This window comes from Amphibalanus amphitrite, unplaced genomic scaffold (assembly GCF_019059575.1).
Source record: "Amphibalanus amphitrite isolate SeventyFive unplaced genomic scaffold, NRLGWU_Aamphi_draft 000363F_arrow, whole genome shotgun sequence".
Classification (NCBI taxonomy): domain Eukaryota; kingdom Metazoa; phylum Arthropoda; class Thecostraca; order Balanomorpha; family Balanidae; genus Amphibalanus; species Amphibalanus amphitrite.
Window position 1 is genome coordinate 43635 of NW_024881857.1, and position 22202 is coordinate 65836.

At 49.7% G+C, this 22202-nt stretch overlaps 1 protein-coding gene, 1 long non-coding RNA gene and 1 other non-coding gene across 3 annotated transcripts; 2 read left to right on the top strand and 1 right to left on the bottom strand.

The window, feature by feature from the left end:
- Nucleotides 1-116: 116 nt before the first annotated feature.
- LOC122389576 lies at nt 117-6685 on the top strand. The gene is made up of 3 exons (XR_006258000.1): nt 117-329; nt 1809-1943; nt 5771-6685. It is a non-coding gene; the product is annotated as an uncharacterized LOC122389576 (long non-coding RNA).
- Nucleotides 5293-5364, bottom strand: Trnap-cgg. Its single transcript has one exon. It is a non-coding gene; the product is annotated as a tRNA-Pro (tRNA).
- An 11116-nt stretch (nt 6686-17801) lies between the features above and the next one.
- On the top strand, nt 17802-19205 carry LOC122389577. Its single transcript, XM_043381735.1, has one exon. It carries the CDS (start codon nt 17853-17855, stop codon nt 18669-18671), a length of 819 nt encoding a protein of 272 aa, XP_043237670.1. The 5' UTR covers nt 17802-17852; the 3' UTR covers nt 18672-19205.
- Nucleotides 19206-22202: the final 2997 nt, after the last annotated feature.

Below are 22202 nucleotides of genomic sequence, written 5' to 3' on the forward strand. Positions count from 1 at the left end.
TAGCTATATGTATGTACCCACTGACGATCGACGCTCACTGGAAGCTTTTACTCTATTGCCAGTTTTGCCGATCCTGTTATATATATCGATCTTTGGCGCCGCGGGCTCCATCTTGTTCCGTCTCGCGGTCCCAGCGGGGGGCTGCTCATCTCGCCTCTGATTGGCTGACCTGGTCGGTGGGCGGGGCCGTGTCATCTGCCCCGAGGCGACTGCTCCCTGCAGAGCACACCAGTCGACCGGCAGAGGTGATGGGTGGGTGAGCCCGAGGCGACGGCCGGGGTCAAACCGGGCCGCACGAGTGGATCGCTTCTGACAGGACGGCGAAACCGGTACGTGGTAGTATGGCCCACTGCGGACTAAATTTGGCCCTTGCATTGGAAGTGACGACTCTATTTTATCAGTGCGCTTGTTATATTCTAAGTTGCTGCTTTTTTTGTAAATTTACGACCATCGAATTCTTATCAGATTCCATCGTTGAGCTATTTGCCATTCGATGCCACTCTTATGTGTTCTTGAACATCAGAGGCGTTATCAGTGTTCGACGAAGGGAAGTGAAAGATTGGACCGACTCACTCCTTCCAATTGTGATGCCCATAGCTGTTACATACATTCAAATACAAATAGAAATGCTTGGGGAAGCGTGGGGAAATAGATGAACGAAAGAGAAATGGGAGGTGGTGTGCAATATTTGGCTATCCAAGCAAAGAAATAATATTTGTTTGCACATTTTCGAACAAAATTAGTTGGTGCACGTCACTTTCAAAAGTTTTCCTATTCCAGTTACCAAGTTGCCGCGGCGTCAATAAAGTGTTAAAAATATTTTGTTTTATAATCTAATCTAATTTGTCGCTCATCTCGCAACGTCAATTATTCAGACCCTTCACTATCTGGCATCTGCTGCCTGTTAACTGTGAAGGCTCTGTTTAATAAGCCTGAGTGTGTTTGATATTCTTATGTCTTTTTTAGGAGAGACATTTGATATGAAAATGACGATTTTGGGTAGTGAGATAACGCGCCTAATCCGTGTCCTATAGTGGCCAATCTACCGCTAAACTAGCCATTTTCACGACGGGCTATCCGGGGGTTTGCACCTAATTTGACCAAATCTGCACCTACTCTTTTACAGGAAATATCTTTATTTTATGAATTTATTTCAGTGTTTTAATCGATGATGCTCTCTGATAATATGACAAGGCAGGCATATAAGCAATTAGCGCAACCCTAGCTGATAGCTACTAAGTGACACACTGAACCTGATTTGACCAAATCTGCACCTAATCTGCACCAGATGTGCACCAAATGTGTACCAGATGGCCGTCATGAAAACGAATACTATGTAGCACCTGCCTAGCATGTCCAAATCACCAAGTCAGGTGCCATGTTGAGTGGAATCGAGGTAATTTACTTTGATGTTGTCTTTAAATTATTTAGATGATTTTCATGTTTACGGTATTCCAATTTCAATTTTACCGGTTTAAATCTCATTGAATTGCCAGTCCCGGTTCTCCCCTAAATTTGTCCCTTTTCTGGATGCGTCTTAGTCAAATGTTCACTTTTGTTAAATTTATTTAGTAAAAAATAACAGCTAATATTTAAATCAATTTTCAGTTTTTAAAACCAACTTTCATAAGTTTTCAAAGTAAACGTACGAATACCTACCTAATGGCTCATTTCACCCGGTCCCCGTGCGAGATTTTTAGGTCATTGCACGCCTTTTTGGGTACAAAAAGAAATGGATGGAATGCGCCCCTCCTCCACCCCTCTTGATTTCCCACAGGTGTTATGCCTGTTTGATTCCTTGCCTGCAGGATTCGCTACTGGAATATGTGGGCAACGAACCTTGACTTGGATCTGGAAGACAGCTGTGACGTCACCACGTCTGGTATTACGTCACACGATGCATCCTCACCGCCGGGCATCTATCAACTGGACAGGAAGAAATCGTAAGTGCTAGTTCCTATAGCACCAGTTTGTAGTAAATGGTGAACGACGATCCTCCGAACTACTCACTAGCTATGTATGTATACGTTTGGAGCTTAGGCTTCGCTTTCCCGTAACTAAAAAACAGCCTTGTCCTTCGAATCCCTTCATATCATCTTCGGTCTTCCGCTTAAGTCCTTATCACAAGATCGGTGCTTTTCTATTTTTGGTGCTTCTCAATAGGTAGGTACTCACAAGTTCAGTTTTACGGCGCAATAGCCGCACTGCACCCAACGGTTCTACGAACGTACTTTGCGCACTGAAAATTTTGGCCCAAGACCGGAACTGGTCGTGGTCACCAGTTTCGGACTGCACCTCAAAACTAATTTTGCTCTTTGTTTGTTTTCTTAGCTTATTATTTCACCTTAATTTGAGTTTCATATTTGAGAGATCATCATATTTGATTGAAGTAGAATATGAGTTAAGAATGACATTTTCTCTGCATAATTCATTATTTACGTTATTTTCATGAATTTAATATAAAATGTGTACCATCGTGAACATGTCATTAACCACAATCTCTTCTAACCATTCATCACCAATACCAGATCTCGCAGAAACGGAAAAAGTTTAGTCTCCGCCCTCCGGAGCTCTGAACTTTTTTCGGTTCCGATTTGTCGACTTTTGCGGGATTTCCTTCCACGGGACGCCAAACTAGCAGTGTAGCTCGTCCATACATTTGCTATGGGACGAACTTTACGACGCGAACCGAAATCCCGCAGAAACCGAAAAAAAAAACACAAAACATAATGCATGCCAGTGTAGCTCGAGCTTAACCATTTTTATCACACACAAAAAATATTTGATTTCAAATTGTGCTCGGTGTACCTGGAAATAGTGTCTTAAAAATAATCAGAGAAACAATTCGACTGCAAAGTTGCATGCGTAATAAGATGCAACAACCTTGGTCATCGATGCAACATACGATTTTCCAACACACTCCAGAGTGTAAAAGAGTTTGAAATATTTTCAAGCAAAGTGTTGGTAAGGATTGATATGACTTCAAGTAACAAAAAGTGACTTATAACGACTTATATAAAGTTGTATCGTTACCGCTATTGAGCTTGACATACGCGCGCCGCCAGGATTCATTCATCAGGGGCCCCGGCATGTCGGCCGACCGGTGACCGCCCCCCCCCCCCCCCGAAAAAAAAAACTTTCGCCTAGATCCGCCCTTGGCAAGTACTACAAGTACTGTTTTCCTCTCGCAAAAAAAATATCACACTAAAAAATGTGCTACTTTTATATTTTCTAAAAGCTATAGGTACAATAAAAATAATGTGACGGTCGAATAGGTAATTTTTCCTCAAAAAAATGAGAAAGGTCATATTCTCCTTACGCGTGTCAAAGACTTTTAATGAGGTCATATTAACCCGCGCACCGACGGGGGTCTGCGCCAATTCTTAGAACCGACGGGGGGCGGATGAACCCCCCTGAAATCTCGAGAACGAAGCAAGATAACGACAAGCGGTAAACGGCATGGGATACGCACGGACAAGGTCTACAATTTTTACTAAGGTCATTTTCAGGTCAGGTCAAAGATGACGTCACAGGGGTCGAAAAAGTCAAAATGGCGGCGCTAGATATGGAGAGAGTTTTTCTCGAATAACTTTCGAACTAGTCAAGATAGGAACACTCTAAGGGCATCATCGTGATCCTCTTGTCAATCCGCATCGAACCATATACATGGTGACCTCGAAAGGTCAAAGTCAAAGGTTGACCTCAGGTCACGTGACCTCGAGGTCATCATGTAGGCATATCATTCGATGCGCCTTGACGAGCTGAACACAATGAGACCGTCTGCTTGGTTGTATCTTATTCCTGTACGGAGTTATTGGCAAAAAACCTTTGGTGACCTTTGATGACGTCACATGACCTCACAGCTGCCCAACAGCAAAACAGACCTCAAGGTAGTGAAGGTTGATCGAATACAGGGGCGCAGCCAAGGAGGGGGGAGGGGCACACTGGGCTTTAGCCCCTCCCAAATCTAACCGGCGCCCTCATGGCGCCGACGAGCTGAACGCAATGACGAAATGATCGTGGAAGGATGGCGCCTTCCACGATCATTTCGTGGTGACGAAGGCGCCTCTCTAATGTCCAACACTCTAGGCGCCCTCGACGGTAAGCCATTGCGGTACACCATGCGGCACTGGCACCCAGGTTTACAATTTTATATCCCTTTGTGGGTGAAGATGCACCCACAATCCTGAACTGCCGGATATCCACCCCCAATCTCCTGACCATCTAGCGCCCTCCTCATCTTCAGCGCCCTTCTGTCTTTTCAGCGCCCTTCTGATCTGTCGGCGCCCTTCTCGCCATTCAGCGCTTTTATGGCCTATCGGCGCCCTTTTCACATTCGGCGCCCTCTGGGCTGACCAGTCGGCACCTTCATGGTCCTTACCACACAGCATCCTGCTGATCTGTCTGCGCCCTCCTTATCGTATTATAGCGCCCTCCTCACCGTACAGCGCCCTCCTGACCTGTCGCAGGCCTCCTCACTGTATGTATAGCAGCCTCCCAAGTCCCAACCATACAACGCCGGCCTCCAGACCGGCGCCCTCTGCGTTTAGCGCCCTCCTGACAAGTCGGTGCCCTTTTCACCGTAGACGGCCCTCCTGAGCTGTAGGCGGCCTCCTGACCGTATGTACATCGCCTTCCTCACCTGTCCGCGCCCTCCTCTTTAAGCAATGCCCTTTTTTAAGCAGGCCAATTTTTCATTTCCAACTTAATGGTGTTCGTTATAGCTAAGCCAATCAGGAACGGCTTAGGTCACTTCGTGATTGAGGTCAGGTCAATGTCGGGTTAAAAAAGGTCAAATTTCAAAGTTGATATTTTTGCATAAAATGGCATTGATTCTATGCAGCTCGTCACGGAAAGTCTAATGGTAGTCTTTGTTTTGCGCTACTTTGTCTTGAATTGCTAAAATTTGAGTTTGAAAATTTGACGTCATCAACTTTAAATTTTTTTTTGCTATAACTTGGCCAAAAAAGGTCCGATCAAAAATTTGGTATGTGAATAGAAGTTAGTAGGGGCTATCGTATATATTCCTTTTTTCGAGAATCGAAAAACTTTTGGGTTTTTTTGCCTATTATATTCAATTTTTTTTTTAATTTTAGTGTATGAAATGACTTTTGTTTAATTTTTTATATATGTGTATTTGAGTATGAAATGACCTTCCGACGAACCGTTGCATTTATACGCAGCGTGAACAGGGAGTTATTGTACATTATTGAACATTGTGGTTATTGTACAGTGAGTTAATTTTACAAACGCCCAGTCTTGTACGGGCTCACGCTCAAATATTTAAAACAAGGGCTCGTCCGGGATTTGAACCCGGGACCTCTCGCACCCGAAGCGAGAATCATACCCCTAGACCAACGAGCCGATATTTGACCCCTTTTGGTCGTTTTGAGCGCCCAGTCGGCGTTACTTTCACTGACTAACCGTTCGCGTTCGATGCGACATAGGTGAAGCCAGCCACCGATTCACGCGAACAGTTGTTCCTTCTCTCACTTGAATTGTTCCACTTTACAACAGGGATCTTGTTGAATTTCATAATTGTCTCTTTCCCGCAGAGGTGCCGTCCTAGCAGTGTGGAGTACCTCACATGTGTCTCTTCCCCGCAGAGGTGCCGTCCTAGCAGTGTTGAGTACCTCACATGTGTCTCTTCCCCGCAGAGGTGCCGTCCTAGCAGTGTGGAGTACCTACCTCACGTGTGTCTCTTCCCCGCAGAGGTGCCGTCCTAGCAGTGTGGACTGTGGAGTACCTCACATGTGTCTTTTCCCCGCAGAGGTGCTGTGCTATCCCGCGAGGAGCGCCGCCGCCGCCGCCGCGCCACTCAGAAGTACCGGCTCGCGCACGCCACTCGCGAGCGTGTCCGAGTCGAGGCATTCAACACAGCCTTCTGCGAGCTTCGCAAGCTTCTCCCGACGCTGCCTCCGGACAAGAAGCTCTCAAAAATCGAGATTCTGAAACTTGCGGTGTGTTACATAGCTTATCTCAACCACGTGCTTGGAAGTGCGTAAAACGGCATCTCTGTATTATTGTTATCGTGAATCATTACCAAATGATACACGTTCATCATGATTTATTCGCGGGGGAACTCGCCCATAGCGTGTTGAGTGTTACCTGTATGAATTATGTGTTCAGAAGCATTCTCTCACTCATAAGCTGCTGGCGATTATGTGAGCACAATCTTGATAATTACATCTAGGAAGATAAACTGAAACAACGGCAGTAAGCTATTTATATTGTGCAATAACGACGTGTTTTAATGCTGATGTTAAGTGTTCCCTTGCTCACACTTTGTTACCTGTAATCATATCTTACTCTGCAGTCTGCATCCTCACCGACACTTTCCTTTAAGATATTTCAGGCCCTTTTACACTTTGGGAGTGTGTAGGAAAATTTTATGCTGCATAGATGACCATTATTGTTGCATCTTATTATGCATGCAACTTTCCTGTCGAATTGATGTTCATCTGATTATGTAGATGGTTGAAAGGATTTTGTTTGAGGACGTCTCCAGATTTATCTCGCAATTGACCTGTTTCAGCGCCGCACAGATAAGTGGAGGATCATATCAGTTGATATGGACAATGAACATGCATGCTGCGTTAGACAATTGATGTTTCCTGTAGAATATGTAAATACCGTTGCATGCGGATCACTATTTACCGATAATACAACTGCGGACTGTACGATCGTTCATCGCTGTTTTGTGCGGCGAAGCCAAGACCGACGAACCGTCGGTCAGAGACGAGGGCCCCGGCCCCCGCGCAATATCAGTGGCCCAGATTTGTATGACCACTGACATTGGGCCTCCGCAGCTCTGTAATCTGTTGATGTCGAACCAGAGACGGAGACAGAGAGAGGGAGCTGGATCCATAAAATGAGGTGAGAATTCCGGTTGTGAACGAGGAGAAACGGAAAGAAGCGGAACCGAGGTGTTGTAGGAAGGGAGACAGAACGGAGAGTCGCCGCTACATGCATTTTTTGGCACATGGACTTATTTTCGGGTCACTTAATTAGGTCACCAGGCCCCGTTCGATCATTCATTTCACTTCAGTGACTGCAAAAATCATGCCAAAGTGATGTTGAGATCCTTAATTATTCTGGATCCCTTTAAAGTTTAAAGGGACTATCCCACCTTCAAAAAAGTACCATTTAGGGTTCGGAAATGTTACTCATGATATTGTGACGAATTCTGCAAGTTTTTACGCGTTTTCATTGTATACTTTTTGAGATATTGCGACTTTTATATTTCATCGTGACGTCATTTAGATCGGATCTGTGACGTAATGAAGGATTTACTTCATGTCAATGTGGGGGAAATTTGGCCGCAGCCCTGCTAGGTCTGCGGAGTCGACAGATTTTCGGTGACTCCGACTCCGACTCCGGCTCGGGTTTCTAAAATCAACTCCGACTCCGACTCCGACTCCGGTCACAACTGTCGACTCCGACCGACTCCGACTCCGACTCCGACTCCGACTCTGCAGCCCTGCTCAGAACTAATGCAAAGGTGGGACAGTCCCTTTAAATGAGTCATTTTGATAAACAGAATCCAATAGATATAGATCAATATTCATATGATCGAATCTCGGGACCATTTTCTCAGGTCTTTGCACATGTCTGGTACCTTTTACATAATATCAGCTTCAACATGCATCTCCGATCTCCATACGCATTCAGTCTTGAGTTAAAGCTGATATTTCTAGTAAATCATTGGCTTTCCCGGTTTCATGTCTGTAAGACATAGCTCAAACAGCTATTTTGAGGGAAACATCACCATACATATAGCATTTCATAACGATTTAGCCAGTAGGAGTGGCTGTTTCAGATTATTTTGCTTAGATACTTCGGTACTCTCGCCATCTGAAAATGATCCATTATCCAAAGCCGTATAGCGGATGCCGGCTGCGTCTGTCCGGCGCGACCGTCTGCCTTCGGCTCGGGCCTCGGGGATCCCGGGGCCGCGCCGGGCCGTCGGGGCCGTCGCTGGCCGTCGGCCCTCCGCCGAGCTCCCCGGTCCCTCGAGAGCCGGTCAGCGCGTCAACGGCCAGCCCCAGCCGGACTAATCCACCAGAAAAATAGCCCTGTAATCCGGGGAAAATTACCCGAGAAATCAGTTTACACTGGACACGATTCGATTAGGCCTGGAGGAGTTGGCTGACCAGATGGGTCGCCGACCGGGACGCGGGAACAGGATTCCCGGAGCGAGCGATGGCCCGGAAGGATTCGGATTTCAGGATGGGGCGTCAGCTTTCGGCTATTGTCATCGAAATGAGAGGATGAGAAACGGGCAAAGTGGCTTCCTGCGGGGAACAGAGAGCACCCATGGAACTTTTTCAAAAAGCGAAACATTCAAAGCCAGAGCTCCAAAGTGAATGATTTACTTTGAAACATTGTATACATATTGCAAGTGCCGTGGGTGTCTGTACTGCACTGGCATTGTGCATTTGTACCTGTAACAGCATTCGCTCTTGACGCATCATGTCAACTCACAAAGAGACTGGTCGTTATCGGCCGTGAATACATACGATGTTGTGAATCTAACAAAAAAATAAGCTGTTTCACGTATATTTTTATAGTTTTTTTTTCAGTATCTTGGGACCTCGCACTATACCTTATTCAATTCGGTTCGCTGTGCCTTTTAACCGCGCGGTGCCGGACAGGACGTCTGTCGGTCTCGCTCGGTCACCATCGGTCTCGCATCGCCCCGGCGCCGTCGGGAGGCGCTCCACGCCGGGTCCGCGCTCTGTTGTGGGCCTCGCCAGCCGTGTCGGCTTTGTTGAGCGTGATTAACAGGACGGCGCCCGGCTCCGCCCAGCAAAGCCGCCGCCGTCGCCGCCCACCGACGCGACGGCACCGACGCTGCCGCCGCCCCAATTGAAATGCGGCAAATGTGGCTCATTTCTCGCGGGCGCAGGTGGCCGCCGATCCGTTGCTTACAGCCTAATTGGATATGGCGCGCGCCCGGCTCCCGCGGGACCGGCGGCCGGGCGGGCGCGCCGCCGCCGCCGCTGTAAAACAATTTCCATATAGTTAAAGCGCTGATGGTCGATCCGGGGCAACTCGGGGATCATCAGATTGAAAACAATCGAATTAATTCGGATGGAGCCACTGCCTGTAGGCGCGCTCTGATAGATCGTCGAGAGCGGCATGACGAAGCGGCGAGGGGTGACAGCGTTTTTCGCCGATAAATTACTCGTTCGGGCCGGGAACCACGATGTTCATTGTGAGCTCCGTATGGGTTTGATGATAATCTGTTGGTAAGGGCACCACAAATAGGATAAAATGAGGCCCACAGGACAAGGCGGGTGCTAGGTGACATTCCGACTGAATATGGTTGAATGGGATCTATTTGTGGAATAGCTTTATCACTCACATAAAATGTATAGAATATTGTTCTAAAAATCAACCGAAAATCGCAGACTGTGGTTATTTCTAGACCTCACAGTTGCCCAAAAGTTTCACCAATGGTATACCACGTGAAAAAAAATAGCGTCTTTCGCGAAACTCATTTAGGCTGGCTAATATCTTTCTTCAAATCAGCAGTTTTTTGCGCGGCTAGCGAAACTAGTGAGCGATCAAAATAATCACAGCTGGCGATTTTTTTCTACGCTGGTCTCTGGTCATTGACCAGGAAAATGTTATATAAAGAAACTATGGCTATTGGTCATCTTATTCGTTCCGGCTACCCTTCTGCATACATAAGCCGCATTTAGCCGAGACCTCATTGCTATAGTTAGTGTTATGGGTTCGATATTGCTTCGTACTGACGGTAAATTTGTTAGAAATTATCATTCACACATGTTCCACTTTCTATTTCAAAATCATCGTTTTTCACTAGCTGTCACAGCAGCTCTTTGTTCGTTTTTACAGGTGCTCGTGTTTATCCGCGGGCTAATCCTCATTAAAGTCCTTCATTAGACAGATTATCTACAACAATATCCCCCACAGACAAAGTTTCCGCCCCCGGAAACCGATCAACCTCTGCATGGCCCGCGGACATTGATGCACCAAGTAAGACGGTACACTTTAACACTCTACTCATATGTACATTCATACATGAGCAATGAACACTTCAAACCATAGGCATTACCTATGAACACAAAATGTACACGCCACTTCTGTCATACATCACCACTTAAAACAGGATGGATATTACGTTTCACATAGCAATACCTTATCCACTTCAAGCCGCATCATCTCATATGAGCTCTTCATGACTAGTGGTACCTAATGGGGTGTCTGACAGTTCGACCCGCTTTCGTGATTATCGACTTTGGCACATTTGGAGTCGCCTGAGTGACCAGGTCCTGCTGCACAGAGGACTTGTCTTGCCGCGGCTTTTTGCCGCCATGTGGCCTTACGTGTTTGTCAGCTGACTGGGGATCATGCCTCCTGGGTGCTAATGCTCGGTCTCGGTTCTGTGGGACTGGGCCGAACTGATGAGGCGATGAGCGTTGACTGCGTCGCCAAATGCGAGTGGGGTAAACAGGGGCCCCAGTGGGTGAGTTTCCCGTGCTTGGGTGATACGGTTTTAAGCGGTTGTGGTGGACCGTCATTTCCGTCGTCTCTCCTTCACAGGCTATGAGATATGTCCAGTTTCGACGTTTCGCTATCACGCGGTAGGGTCCCTTCCAGCGAGGGGACAACTTTCTCACGTCTCCACCCTGTACCGCATTTTGTCTGAGCCAGACGCGGCTGCCCGGCTCATAGTTATGTTCCACTATGCGCGCATCATGCCTGATTTTGCTCTTGTTATGAGCCGCTGTACTAGCAGAGTGTATCTGCTGATCGGTGCGTTTGAGGGTGCGCTGTAAACCAGCCAGGTACTGGAAGGTGTCACGGGGCACCTTCATGTCCACCAGCTCGCTTTGACCGTTGGAGACAGAGCTATACTTCAGTGAAGCCGGTAGTGGCGCAGGACGCCCAAACACGCACTCATATGGCGACAGGCCTGTGGCCGCACTAGTGTTGGCGTTAAAAGCCAGCACGGCGCCGCTCAGGTAACGGGGCCAATGACGGTGCTCTGCGGCGGCGAGTTTAGCCAGTGTGTCGATGAGGAAACGGTGGCTACGCTCACAGTAGGCGTTCCCTTGAGGATGATATGCTGTCGTCGTGCTCTGTTTGATTCCAAGATTGTTGTAGAACATCTTTGCTACGTTTCCAACCAGGTTTCTGCCCTGATCGGAGTGAATTGATTTAGGCACACCAAACTGACCTACGATACGGTCCATCAGTGTCTGGACTATCTCGGATGCTTCCTGTGTTTTAAGTGGGAAAGCCCATACAAATCGAGTGAATGCATCGATGCACGTCAGAATATACCTGTAACCTTCCGGCTCACTGGTGGGGAGCCCAGATATGATATCGATGTCAAGCCTGTCAAGGAACTCAGACGCCTGCAGTGACCCCAATGGGGCCTTCGGTGGGTGAGGAGGATCTTTGCGGCGAGCACAGACCTCGCACTGTTGGCAGAACGCTTTCACATCAGTCTGCATTCTCGGCCAGTAGAACTGCCGGCGAAGTGCACTCTCCAATTTTGCCGCCCCCTGGTGTCCCCCTCCTAGTCCACTGTGATGGTCATTCATCAGGCTCCTTCTCAAATGTTGGGGCACCACTATCTGGAGACATGATGGGGCTCCTTTGTAGGGCTGGACTCGCCTGTACAACACGGGCGTATCGCCTGTGACTACTAATCGGTTCCACTCTCGTAGCAGCTGAGCGGCGTGCTCTGTGTTCACCTCGCTTGGGTGGGGTTTTCGACGCAGCTGTATCCAATGAACGATCTCTCTGATTCCAGCATCATTGAGCTGCTCTTTCTGAAAATCTCTCAGCTCGATGGGATTGATACTTATCAATGACTTTGGCCCAGTTACGACTGCAGCTGCTGCAGCTCTATCGGGCTGGCCAGATGCAGACGTACCAGTGGACTCGATGCTATCGATGTGCGTCTCTTTGGTAATCTGATCAGTGGCCGAGTCTGTCTGTGGTTCTGACGCAGTTGGAGACTGAGGATGCTGGCCTGCATCTGCCGAGTGGATTCTGCTGGCGGGCAGTGACAGAGCGGAACTCGTCTGTGCCATGTTGGACACTGCGCTTGGTTCTGGACTCGCCTGCTCAGTATCCCTTCTAGGAGAGAGCGCCATAGGAAGCTCTGCCTCTGGGGCCTCAGGAATCGGAACACAGACCCACCGGTACCGCTGCTCCTGAGCGGTCACTGGATGTGGATATCGAGATAGTGCGTCTGCGTTGCTGTGGAGACTACCACGCCGGTGCACGATATCAAACTCTAGCTCGGATAGCTGAAGCAGCCAGCGAGCCAGCTGCCCTGTCGGGTCTTTCATATTAAAGAGCCACTGCAAAGCCGAATGATCAGAACGCAGGAGGAAGCGTCGTCCGACCAGATATTGTCTGAAGTGCGTAGTACCCCAGACCACTGCCAGAAGCTCGCGCTTGGTGACGCTGTACTGACGCTCAGCTTTGGTAAGAACCCTGCTGGCATACCCGACTACCTTGTCACCCTGCATGAGACAGCCTCCCACGGCCGCACCGCTTGCATCTACATCGAGCACGAACTGAGGTGCCTCCTCGCTGAATACCGGCAGTGCTAACACTGGCGGTGAGGCCAGTGCTGCTTTCAGACGATCAAAAGCACTCTGTTCCTCCGGTCCCCAGTGGAAAGGGCGATGCTTCTCGGTCAGCTTTGTTAGGGGTTTGGCTAAAACTGCATAACCTCGAATATGGCGGCGCAGGTAGCCTGCTAGACCTAAGAACACGCGAACCTGCTTGGCATTAACCGGGACAGGCCAGTTCTGGATGGTTGTGATCTTTTCCGGGTCACACTGCACGCCTGCCGCACTGACGGTGAAGCCGAGGAAGCTTACCTCCCTTTTGCAGAGCTGCAGCTTCTTCAACGAGACAGTTAAGCCCGACTTTTGCAGCGCAGCTAAAACTGCCTCCAAATTGGTGCGCATCTCGTCCAGAGTTTTGGAAATCACCATTACGTCATCAAAGTATTGGATGACTGTCTCTGGGGGAACGTCGGCGAGGACTAGCCGAAGAGCACGATTGAATGAGTGTGGGATACCCTGTATCCCGTACGGAGCAGTAGTGTAACGGAATAGGCCAAACTCCGTTGCGATAGTTGTTTTGGCTCTATCTTCTTCTGCTACTGGGAGCTGATGGTACGCGCTTTTGAGATCTACCGATGTGAAATAGACGGCTCCGCTTAACTTCTGTAGGCATGTGTCTATCCTGGGTATGACCTGGACGGAGGGGGTGGTGATGCGATTGAGACGACGGAAATCTCCACATATTCGGACCGGACCGCCGTTGGCCCGTTTCACCAGCACCAAGGGAAACGCCCATTCGGAGTCCGGGACGGGCTCCAGCACTCCCTGTTCCACCATTTCCTCTATTTGTGATTTGACTTCCCCTGAGAGGTGGGCTGGTATGGGACGTGGGCCCTGAAACACGGGCGGGTGGGTTCCAGTGGGTATTTTGTGCTCCGCGACATCAGTGCGGCCCAGTCCTGCAAATACCTGCCTGTATTTATGGAGCAGGGCCAAAAACTCGGAACGTGTCGGCTCCTCCAGGTGTGCCACAGCCTGATCGGGACAGAATTCTGTTTCAGTTTCAGGCACCTCACTGAACGAGAACTCATCTAAGGATTCGAAATTGGCGATCTTGGTACCTTCGTAGAGGGTGATGGGGTTGTCTGAAAGGTTGCCGAGTCTGACTGGTACGGTACTATCGTGCACAGTTACCGCCAAACGGGCTACACACAGCTCGGTTTTGTTAATGAACTCCCCGTCCCCTTCCACCAGACCTGTCAGTCCCAGGTCACCATCAGGCATCCCCTTACAGCCTAGTGAGTGGGCCAGCTCCTTAGCTCGGCTACATTCAGCTAGAGACACGGTAGCGGGCAAAATAATTTCACTGTTGGCTGGCACAGCGATTGTGCGGGCGATCAGCACGGCTCCCGTGCGGTGCCCCACTTTTTGCACCGGATCACCCTGTGCTGCGCCAGTCGCATGCATTGGTAGCTCCTGCCCTAATACCCACATTTCCCCGTTGGATATGTCCATCACTGCTTTCGAGGCCGTAAGCACATCTGCCCCCAACAAGCATGGTTCACACAAGGTGGCGGCCACGTAGACGCAGGTAAGTTGTCGAAAGGGTCCAAGCTGCAGATCTACATACGCACATCCCATTATCCCGGAATATTGTTCGTTGTTCGCTAATTTCACCGGGTGGGATACCGGCCGGATGGGTGTGACGTCACTCAAAATGTCACGCCGAACCACCGTGTGGTCGGCTCCAGTGTCGCACAGAGAATTAACACTCTTGCCATTTATAAACAACTGGACGTACCGACCTGGCGTGTGTCTCCTCACCACCGGCGCCGCGTCGGCCGTCACTGCTGTGCTCGTCACTCCCGGAGCTGTTGCGTCTGCTGCTGCGGCTCTACCAGCTGCTGATGTGGCATCTGTGGCGGTAGAGATTCCTCCAGCCGCGGCGATGGGACAGGTCGTCCCCTGTCGGTCCACGCTTGCAGTACCGCCGCGCCCGTGCTGTAGTCGTTCGGAACCGGCAGCGGCGGTGGTAATGACTGCACTGGTGCCTGTTTCTCGGCTGTCCACATGAGAGGAGCCACTGTCCTGGTGACGCGGCCAGTCTGCCCTTGGCTCCCTGGGACAGACTGCCGGGCGTTTCCCAAGCTTCTTCCACGGGGTTGGTTATTGCCCCGCGCTCGCGTCGGTCTCCCTCGACAGACCGTACTCAGGTGACCCCTGCGTTCGCAGTTGCCGCAGATATCGTGGCGGAAAGGACAGAGAGCGCGGATATGACCCGATAGGCCGCACGTGTAGCAGACGACCGATGAGCTCCTCCGTCCTTGCGGGTCGGCCTGTTCGACAGCTGGGCTGGTCTGAGCACGATACAATCCAGCCGGGTGAGACTGGACAGACGCATCAGCCCGCTCGAAGGCTCGGACGTGCTCCACAGCGGCGTCCAACGTTGTGATTCTGGCCTTCGTAAGATCTCGCTGATACTCCGAGGGTAGCACTTTCTGGAGATGGATCCAAGTAAGCTGATCCTTAGTAGCCTTGTCTGAAACGGTGGGGTAGGCGTACTGTACTAGATCCTCAATAGCGAGCAGGGTTTTCATCACATTTCCTTCATAAGCCACCGAATCTAGGCGGTGGATGGCCACCATGGGATCTGGTATCCCTCCCAGTAGCTTCACCACTTCGGCGGAGATCGAGTCGAGTGTGGCTGCCGGGCACGCTGCACACACGTGTCGGACACATTCCTTTACATTACCAGAAACAAAGAAACGCAAGTTTGTCACAAGTTTGTCGGTATTCCACTTCTTCATCTGACCAAACAAACAGTAGTCCTCCAGCCATGATATCCAATCTTGTGCACTGCCGTTCGCAAACTTCTCCAGAACCAAATGGTCCGACATTTTTAACACCGCTGCCACCACTGTTATGGGTTCGATATTGCTTCGTACTGACGGTAAATTTGTTAGAAATTATCATTCACACATGTTCCACTTTCTATTTCAAAATCATCGTTTTTCACTAGCTGTCACAGCAGCTCTTTGTTCGTTTTTACAGGTGCTCGTGTTTATCCGCGGGCTAATCCTCATTAAAGTCCTTCATTAGACAGATTATCTACAACATTAGCATAGACTAGCACCTGAAGTACCATCTCGAGACGGCTCTTTCTACGGATAACATGACCTGGTCGGGGATAAAGAAGTGACACCAAGAGTGACACGGCCATCCATGCGGCGTGGAGTGGAAGTGGGCATGATGGGGCTTGGCATATTTGCACCGTGGACAGACTTATAAAGCATCAATAAACGTAGGTAATAAGCGGAAAGATATATTGATAGAACATGCTATGATCAGTTCAACGATAAGGTATTCTGTAGTTGGTCGGGTAAATAAACTAACCCATAAAAGTCCGATTAAATACTAAGTTGTGTGACGTCGAACTAAATGTGGTGAATGTCGAGTACATGCCTTAGTGAACGTTTGTTTATTTCCTCCACTCAAGTACGTACCGTTCGCTGTCGCTGATGTCATTGCCGGGGACAGCAGTATCGGTTCCATCGTGAGGTGGAGAGTCCTAAATGTGTCCCATTATGTCTAAGTACAGAGCTGCAATCGAACGGCAGGTAACAGATATGGGCGTAGGAAACAGGTTGGGAATAAGTGAGAAAAATGCTTATGAATCGACGGCAACCCACCATTCCGTCAATTTGTATTCCATCCACAGTGGAAGCGCTATAAGAACAGGTTCATTGCAGGCTGAATACTGAGAGGCAATCTGGAGGCCGCTACAATCCAGTCTGACCTCCGAGTCGGTAACACGATTTACATACATCCCGGCGCGGAAATCCCTAGGCAGAGGAGCAGTTACATAGGAATGCAGAATCGAGTGTGCCGTGTGGCTACAGGACGTAGCAGTTTTTTTAGGATCCAGCCCAATCGACGAAAAATCTCAGTCGATTTTTAAACTAGTTTTGCGAAATAAAAGCTCAGACAGAAGCATATACATTTATCGACGTCACTTAACTTAGGCGCGAGGCATCCCTTGACATTGTTCTTACCGTGCGCTGTGTCAGTCAGTCCCAGTCAGTCCACCTTTCACCCCACGGTGACTCAGCCGCCTATCTCGGCAACCGGTGCCGGTGCTGAGAGCGCGCTGGCACGACTTTCCAGCATTACTTCTCGTGGGGCGCGGCTATTGGCGTGTGCAATAGTGAGCTGGCACAGGCGTACTTCGCAGCCACAGAGCTGTTTGAGGTGTTTTCCGGCTCCCAGCGGTCGGAAATCGAGATATGTAATCACCTGCACACACCGACGGCTGACTAAGCACTGTCAGTGCAGGTGCGGTACGGACGACAGACTGACAGTCAGGACGTTTGATCCCATGGGATCCAACACTTGCACATGGTAAAGATTCCACTTTACCATGACCTGCCCTTCACTGAGTGACTTCTGACCAGCCCACAGACTCCACCCGTATGTGTGAATGCCGCACTATGGAAGTGAAAGTGCGCAGACCGCTGGGTGAATGTGCCTGTCGAACCCCGCTCGGCCGAGGTCAGGCGACCTTCGCCCTGGCATTGCCAAGGAGGTGCTGTCTCTGTCACATGCTATTGTCCTCATGTGATCGTACCAAGATGTCATCGATGTGGCTGTTGCGTCTCGCATCAACCAAACATTCTGCAGTTCCGTTCTTCATTGTCATTCTACATAGAACATGTGTTGATCTGCTTTCCAGGTAACATAGTGAAACGGGGCGAAAACGGTCAATCTTAAAGTTGGACACCGTGGTTCTATGTTATGCTCGGGTCCGAAGTTTATATTTTCAACGCAGTTTCCCCCAAAAAGATAAGGACGTTCGAGCGATTGTCATGTTTACTTTTATACCACTGACCGGACCGCTGACCTTATGACATTTCATGGAAGGTACGCAGTACGGCGCAATTTTGTATCGTGAGATCCATAGGCCTGACGACTGGCCTGACCTTAAAATAACCTGTGGTGTTACTCGGTTGCATCCAATATAACCCCACCCCATGGAATTGGACTTCCTCATTTGCAGTTCTACTCCATAATCATCATCGCCAAGTCGCATGACCAGGACCGCTTCCTTATCTGCTCCGGAGCGCCGACCTCGCTGGCCTGCCTCCCGGACCACGTGACCCGGTATCCAGTGTGCGGCACCCAGCCGGAACTCAAGGACACGTCCGGAGGCCAGGTGCAGCCGCCGTGCCGCCGCCGTCTCTCAGTCGCGCGCCGCGCCGTCGCCGGGACGCCCGTGTCTCCTCTGGCGCCGCCATGAGCCTGCTGCTGACCCTGCTGTGTGTGAGCGCGCTGCCCGTGGGCCGCTCGGCGCCCTCGCCGCGCCCCTACCCGGCCGTCGAGTTCGACGAGCTGCTGCCGCGCGTGCTCGCCGACGACGTGCTGCTGATCGATGTGCGCAACCGCTCTGAGCTACTGGACCCGGGCCGGATTCCCAACTCGCTGAACCTGCCGCTTCCCGAGCTGGAGCGCGCGCTGGCCATGTCTCCGGGCGAGTTTTTCGACAGGTACGGCTTCGTGCTGCCGGCGCCGGATCAGGAGATGGTGCTGACGTGCCGCTCGGGCCGCCGCATCCAGACGGCCGCCGCCCGGCTCATCCCGGACGGCTACACCAACGTGAGACTCTTCTACGACTCGTACAAGGGCTGGGTGGGCCGCGGCGCGCCCGTCTCCCGCCAGCTGGCGCCCGAGGAGCTCGTCAGTCGCCTGGAGGACGACAGCCAGCAGGTCCTCGACCTGCGGCCCCGCGTGGCCAGACGGAAGCGGCAGGTGGGCTACCTGCAGCCGGTGGAGGGCAGCAACGCGCTCTCCATCGACGAGCTCGACCTGGCCCTGCGCCTGACGCCAGGTCAGTTCAGAGAGAAGTTCGGCTTCGAGAAGCCGCCGCAGGAAGCGCCGCTGACGGTGATTGCCGAGGACGAGAACCAGACTCTGGACTCACTGGAGCTACTCAACGGGCACGGCTACTACGACCTGGGTCTGTACTTCGGCCCGCTGCAGGAGTGGCTCCCTAAGAAGGACGCGCCTCTCGTGTCGGGTACCATCGACACCACGAGTACCATCGACACAAAGTGAGGCGCGAGAGACCGTGCGCTGTGAGATGACCAGGATGGTCGCAACTCGTCTCCTTCGAGAGCTGTTATGGTTTGGTGTTTCGTTAATGTAGTGTAGAACAACGAACAGTGCTGCACCATGTATGAGCCGGAATGGCCCTGACGCGCTAAATGTGCACCGGCGGTAGGTTTCTCATCTTGCACTCGTCGATTTCGACACCGGTATGACCGAGCTGCCACGGCGGACCGACTGCAGTGTCTTATCTCCCAGATGGGCGTGAACTGTCATTGAGGAGTGTGACAAGCATGTGTTACATATTCGTAAAAGATCTTATCGTAATGGGGTGTGTTCTAAAATCGTTTTGTGTGTGATTTTTAATGTTTTTAAATGAACCAAACATGCAGATCTATACCTATGCCTTTTGAGTGCAAAATAGGAATAGGATGTCCGTAGCACATGAATCGTTGAAAGACGAATTGTTGAAAGATTGTTTTGTGAGAGCGAGACCATAAAATATGATAACTCGGCAGTTAAAAATGAATAGTGTAGTTTTCAGACTCCGCCTTAAGCTGGGACTTTGGCAGGAAAACATCGATGTTTTAGGACATGCAAAACGATCAATGCCGACTTCACTTATTTTTGTGTAAAGCGACAATGCATTTCCATGCTTCTGTCTGAAATAAGACAAACTACGGAATGTTGCCCTGAAACTTCATTAATTTTTAGAATCGGTTCATGTACAGGCCACAGGCGTAAGTGTTTGCCTATAAACATTATGGGCCGTTTTTCCTGAGTGTCTACAACTCAGCGATGGCTAGGTGAGAGCCCGCGTACTAGCGATTTAGCTTTAGCGCCCCGAATCGCACTTGCATCCCACTTACATTCGATGACCACTCTTCTCCAGACTCCTCCAGTGGTCACCATGGCGACAGGCGCAAACATCATCAGCGCACCACCTTACTAACAATAAGACGTGATGCTGATAGGCACGTTCCAAGCCGCCGCGCCGCGCCGTCCGCCTTGCCACGAGCACTGTCGTCAACAACGCGCGGGACGGGTCACTCAGATGACTGACGACCCTGGGCCGGTAGGAGGGCAGAGGTCAACGTTACGAAAAGACGCCCATGCAAATGTGCTGCAGCACCTAGCCAAACAAAAGATAAGCATCAGCTTAAAAGCAGCAGCGCAGCTCACTTCGCTGAATATAGTGACACTGAACGGTATTCAATAGGAGACTGTGAGCTGTAGCTAATGCATCGACAAAAACAGGTGAGATAGGAATCTTACCTGTGGCGCGCCGCTGTTTTATCAACGTTACGAGTATGCCTACTGGCACCGGCGGCCGCAGACAGGTTGGTGGACAAGAGGAGGGAGAGGTAGGGTGGGGAGTGGAGGAGAGAGAGAGAGAGAGAGAGAGAGAGAGAGAGAGAGAGAGAGAGAGAGAGAGAGAGAGAGAGAGAGAGAGAGAGAGAGAGAGAGAGAGAGAGAGAGAGAGAGAACTACTGACTACTACATAGATAATAGTGGCCGTGCCCCATGGAGTAAGAAGCAAGGTTATGCCATACCGTTTGTGAAATTGAAAGCAACATGCGATAACCATCTACTATGTATTTATCTGTTTTGGCTTCCATTACATATATCACCCTTCCTTTCGGATATTTGAAACACGTTTCGAGAGACATGCAGGGCTATCATTGAGTCATAAGTGATCTAAAAAGCATGGATATCAGGCCAGTTTTACCAACATAAGAATCGCCGGTTGCGTTTATTTATTCTTTAGCCGAGTGTGGCCTATACGAGCTTCGACAGCGACGTGATAAACTAACCGCTGATGTAATAAGGTCAGCAAATCTGATATTTTTCACGGCAGTATATATTCGCGTGGTTGATTGAACATGGGGACGACTTTAACCCGCGCCCCACTGGGGTCTGCGTATAACACGCCCTTCGGGGGGGGGGGGGGTATTCATAGCCCCCCCCCCCTCCTAACTCCGAAACTACTGGGCCGATCGTCAAAATTCAAACGGCGTCTGATAGCCCCGGAAAAAACTGTCGAACGAACCCTAATTTAATTGACCTCGAGGTCACCGATGACGTCACAGGTCAGGTCAAATTAAAAATTATTAGCATTTTGGCTTCTTCACGTTTTGGGCTCTGGCCGCCGTCTTACAAGTCAGATCAGGCTCATTTTGGGTTCACACACTCGTGAACAGATGCTCTAGATACTCTGAGGGTGCCAAACTTGTACTTTGATTTTCAGGTCAAGGTCAGGTCATCACAGGTCACGAAAATATTATATCATCCGTCGGTCACGTGACACAAAGTTTATGGTCCATTTAGGCCAAAAATTTCGAATTTGATGTCGTCTGTGTCATTTGAGGTCATTTTGAGTCAAATTTAGCTTAGGTCAGGTCACTTTCAGGTCAAAAAAGGTCAAATTTTGAAGTTAGTATTTTTCAACAAAAAATGTGTCTATTGGATGCAGTTTGAGCTCAGGAACACGATGGTGCTATTTATATTGGCGTACTATATCAAACTCGTGCTGAAAATTGATTTGAAAAATTATTAATTGGTAATTTTTTTTCAATAAGGCGTATAACTTGGCCTTTTTGAAGATATTTAGCTAAAACTTGCTAGAGTTAGTCATAATAATGCGTTCTATCACATATATTCCGATTTTTTCGAAAAGTCAAAAAAAAATTTGAAAACAATGTAAAAATATAAATTTTGAATTTTATTATATAAAATTTTCGAAATTTTCAAAATTTCAAAATCAGAGATAGCAGTTTAATAGCGCAGTTTATTCTGAGTCCTCTCATGCAAAAACATTGAATCTAGCTTAAAAACTGAGCTCTTGGGAGCGATTGCCGTGGTTCAATGTTTTGCGTCGAAATCGGCCGAACATGACGTCACTCTGACGTCATTTCCGGCCGACCTATGGTAGGTACGAAGTTCAAATTTTGACACAAGGTGTCAAATTGATGCAGCCGAAGGTACTGAAAGCTTGGCGTCGATACGTCAAGCGGCTTGGAAGTTATTGCAGAAAAACGGGAGGGGGCTATAAATAGCTCCTCCGGCCTAGTGGGGCGCGGGTTAAGGAATAAAGTTAACCGCGGCCGGCAACTATCATGTGTTAAAACCGGCCTCTGATCCAGTCCCAACTATCGGCAGGCCGTGGCCTGGGTGGAAACTGGAAACCGTCCCTTTTAACGGGATGAAACGTATAAATGAAGCAAAAGAATAAAGGGATTAAAAATGCATACAATAGCGGACTCACGGCACCATTTCGTTATGTTCGAATCTACCCATCACGTCCCTGCAATCTGACTTCAGCACGGTAACTTTTTGCTGTCCCGATAGCGTCATCGATTGAGCAAGCGATCACGGTTTTTACACTAGGTCGCCGCCGACAACTTTCAGTGTCGGCAAAGAAGTGGCCGCCGGCCCGCTCAGCGGAGGGCGGCTGGGCGACCTCCGGCCGGCCCCCAGTCGAAGCCGGCGGGTGTGGTGGTGACCTGTGGACACGGAGCCGAGTCGGTCTGTACCGGCATA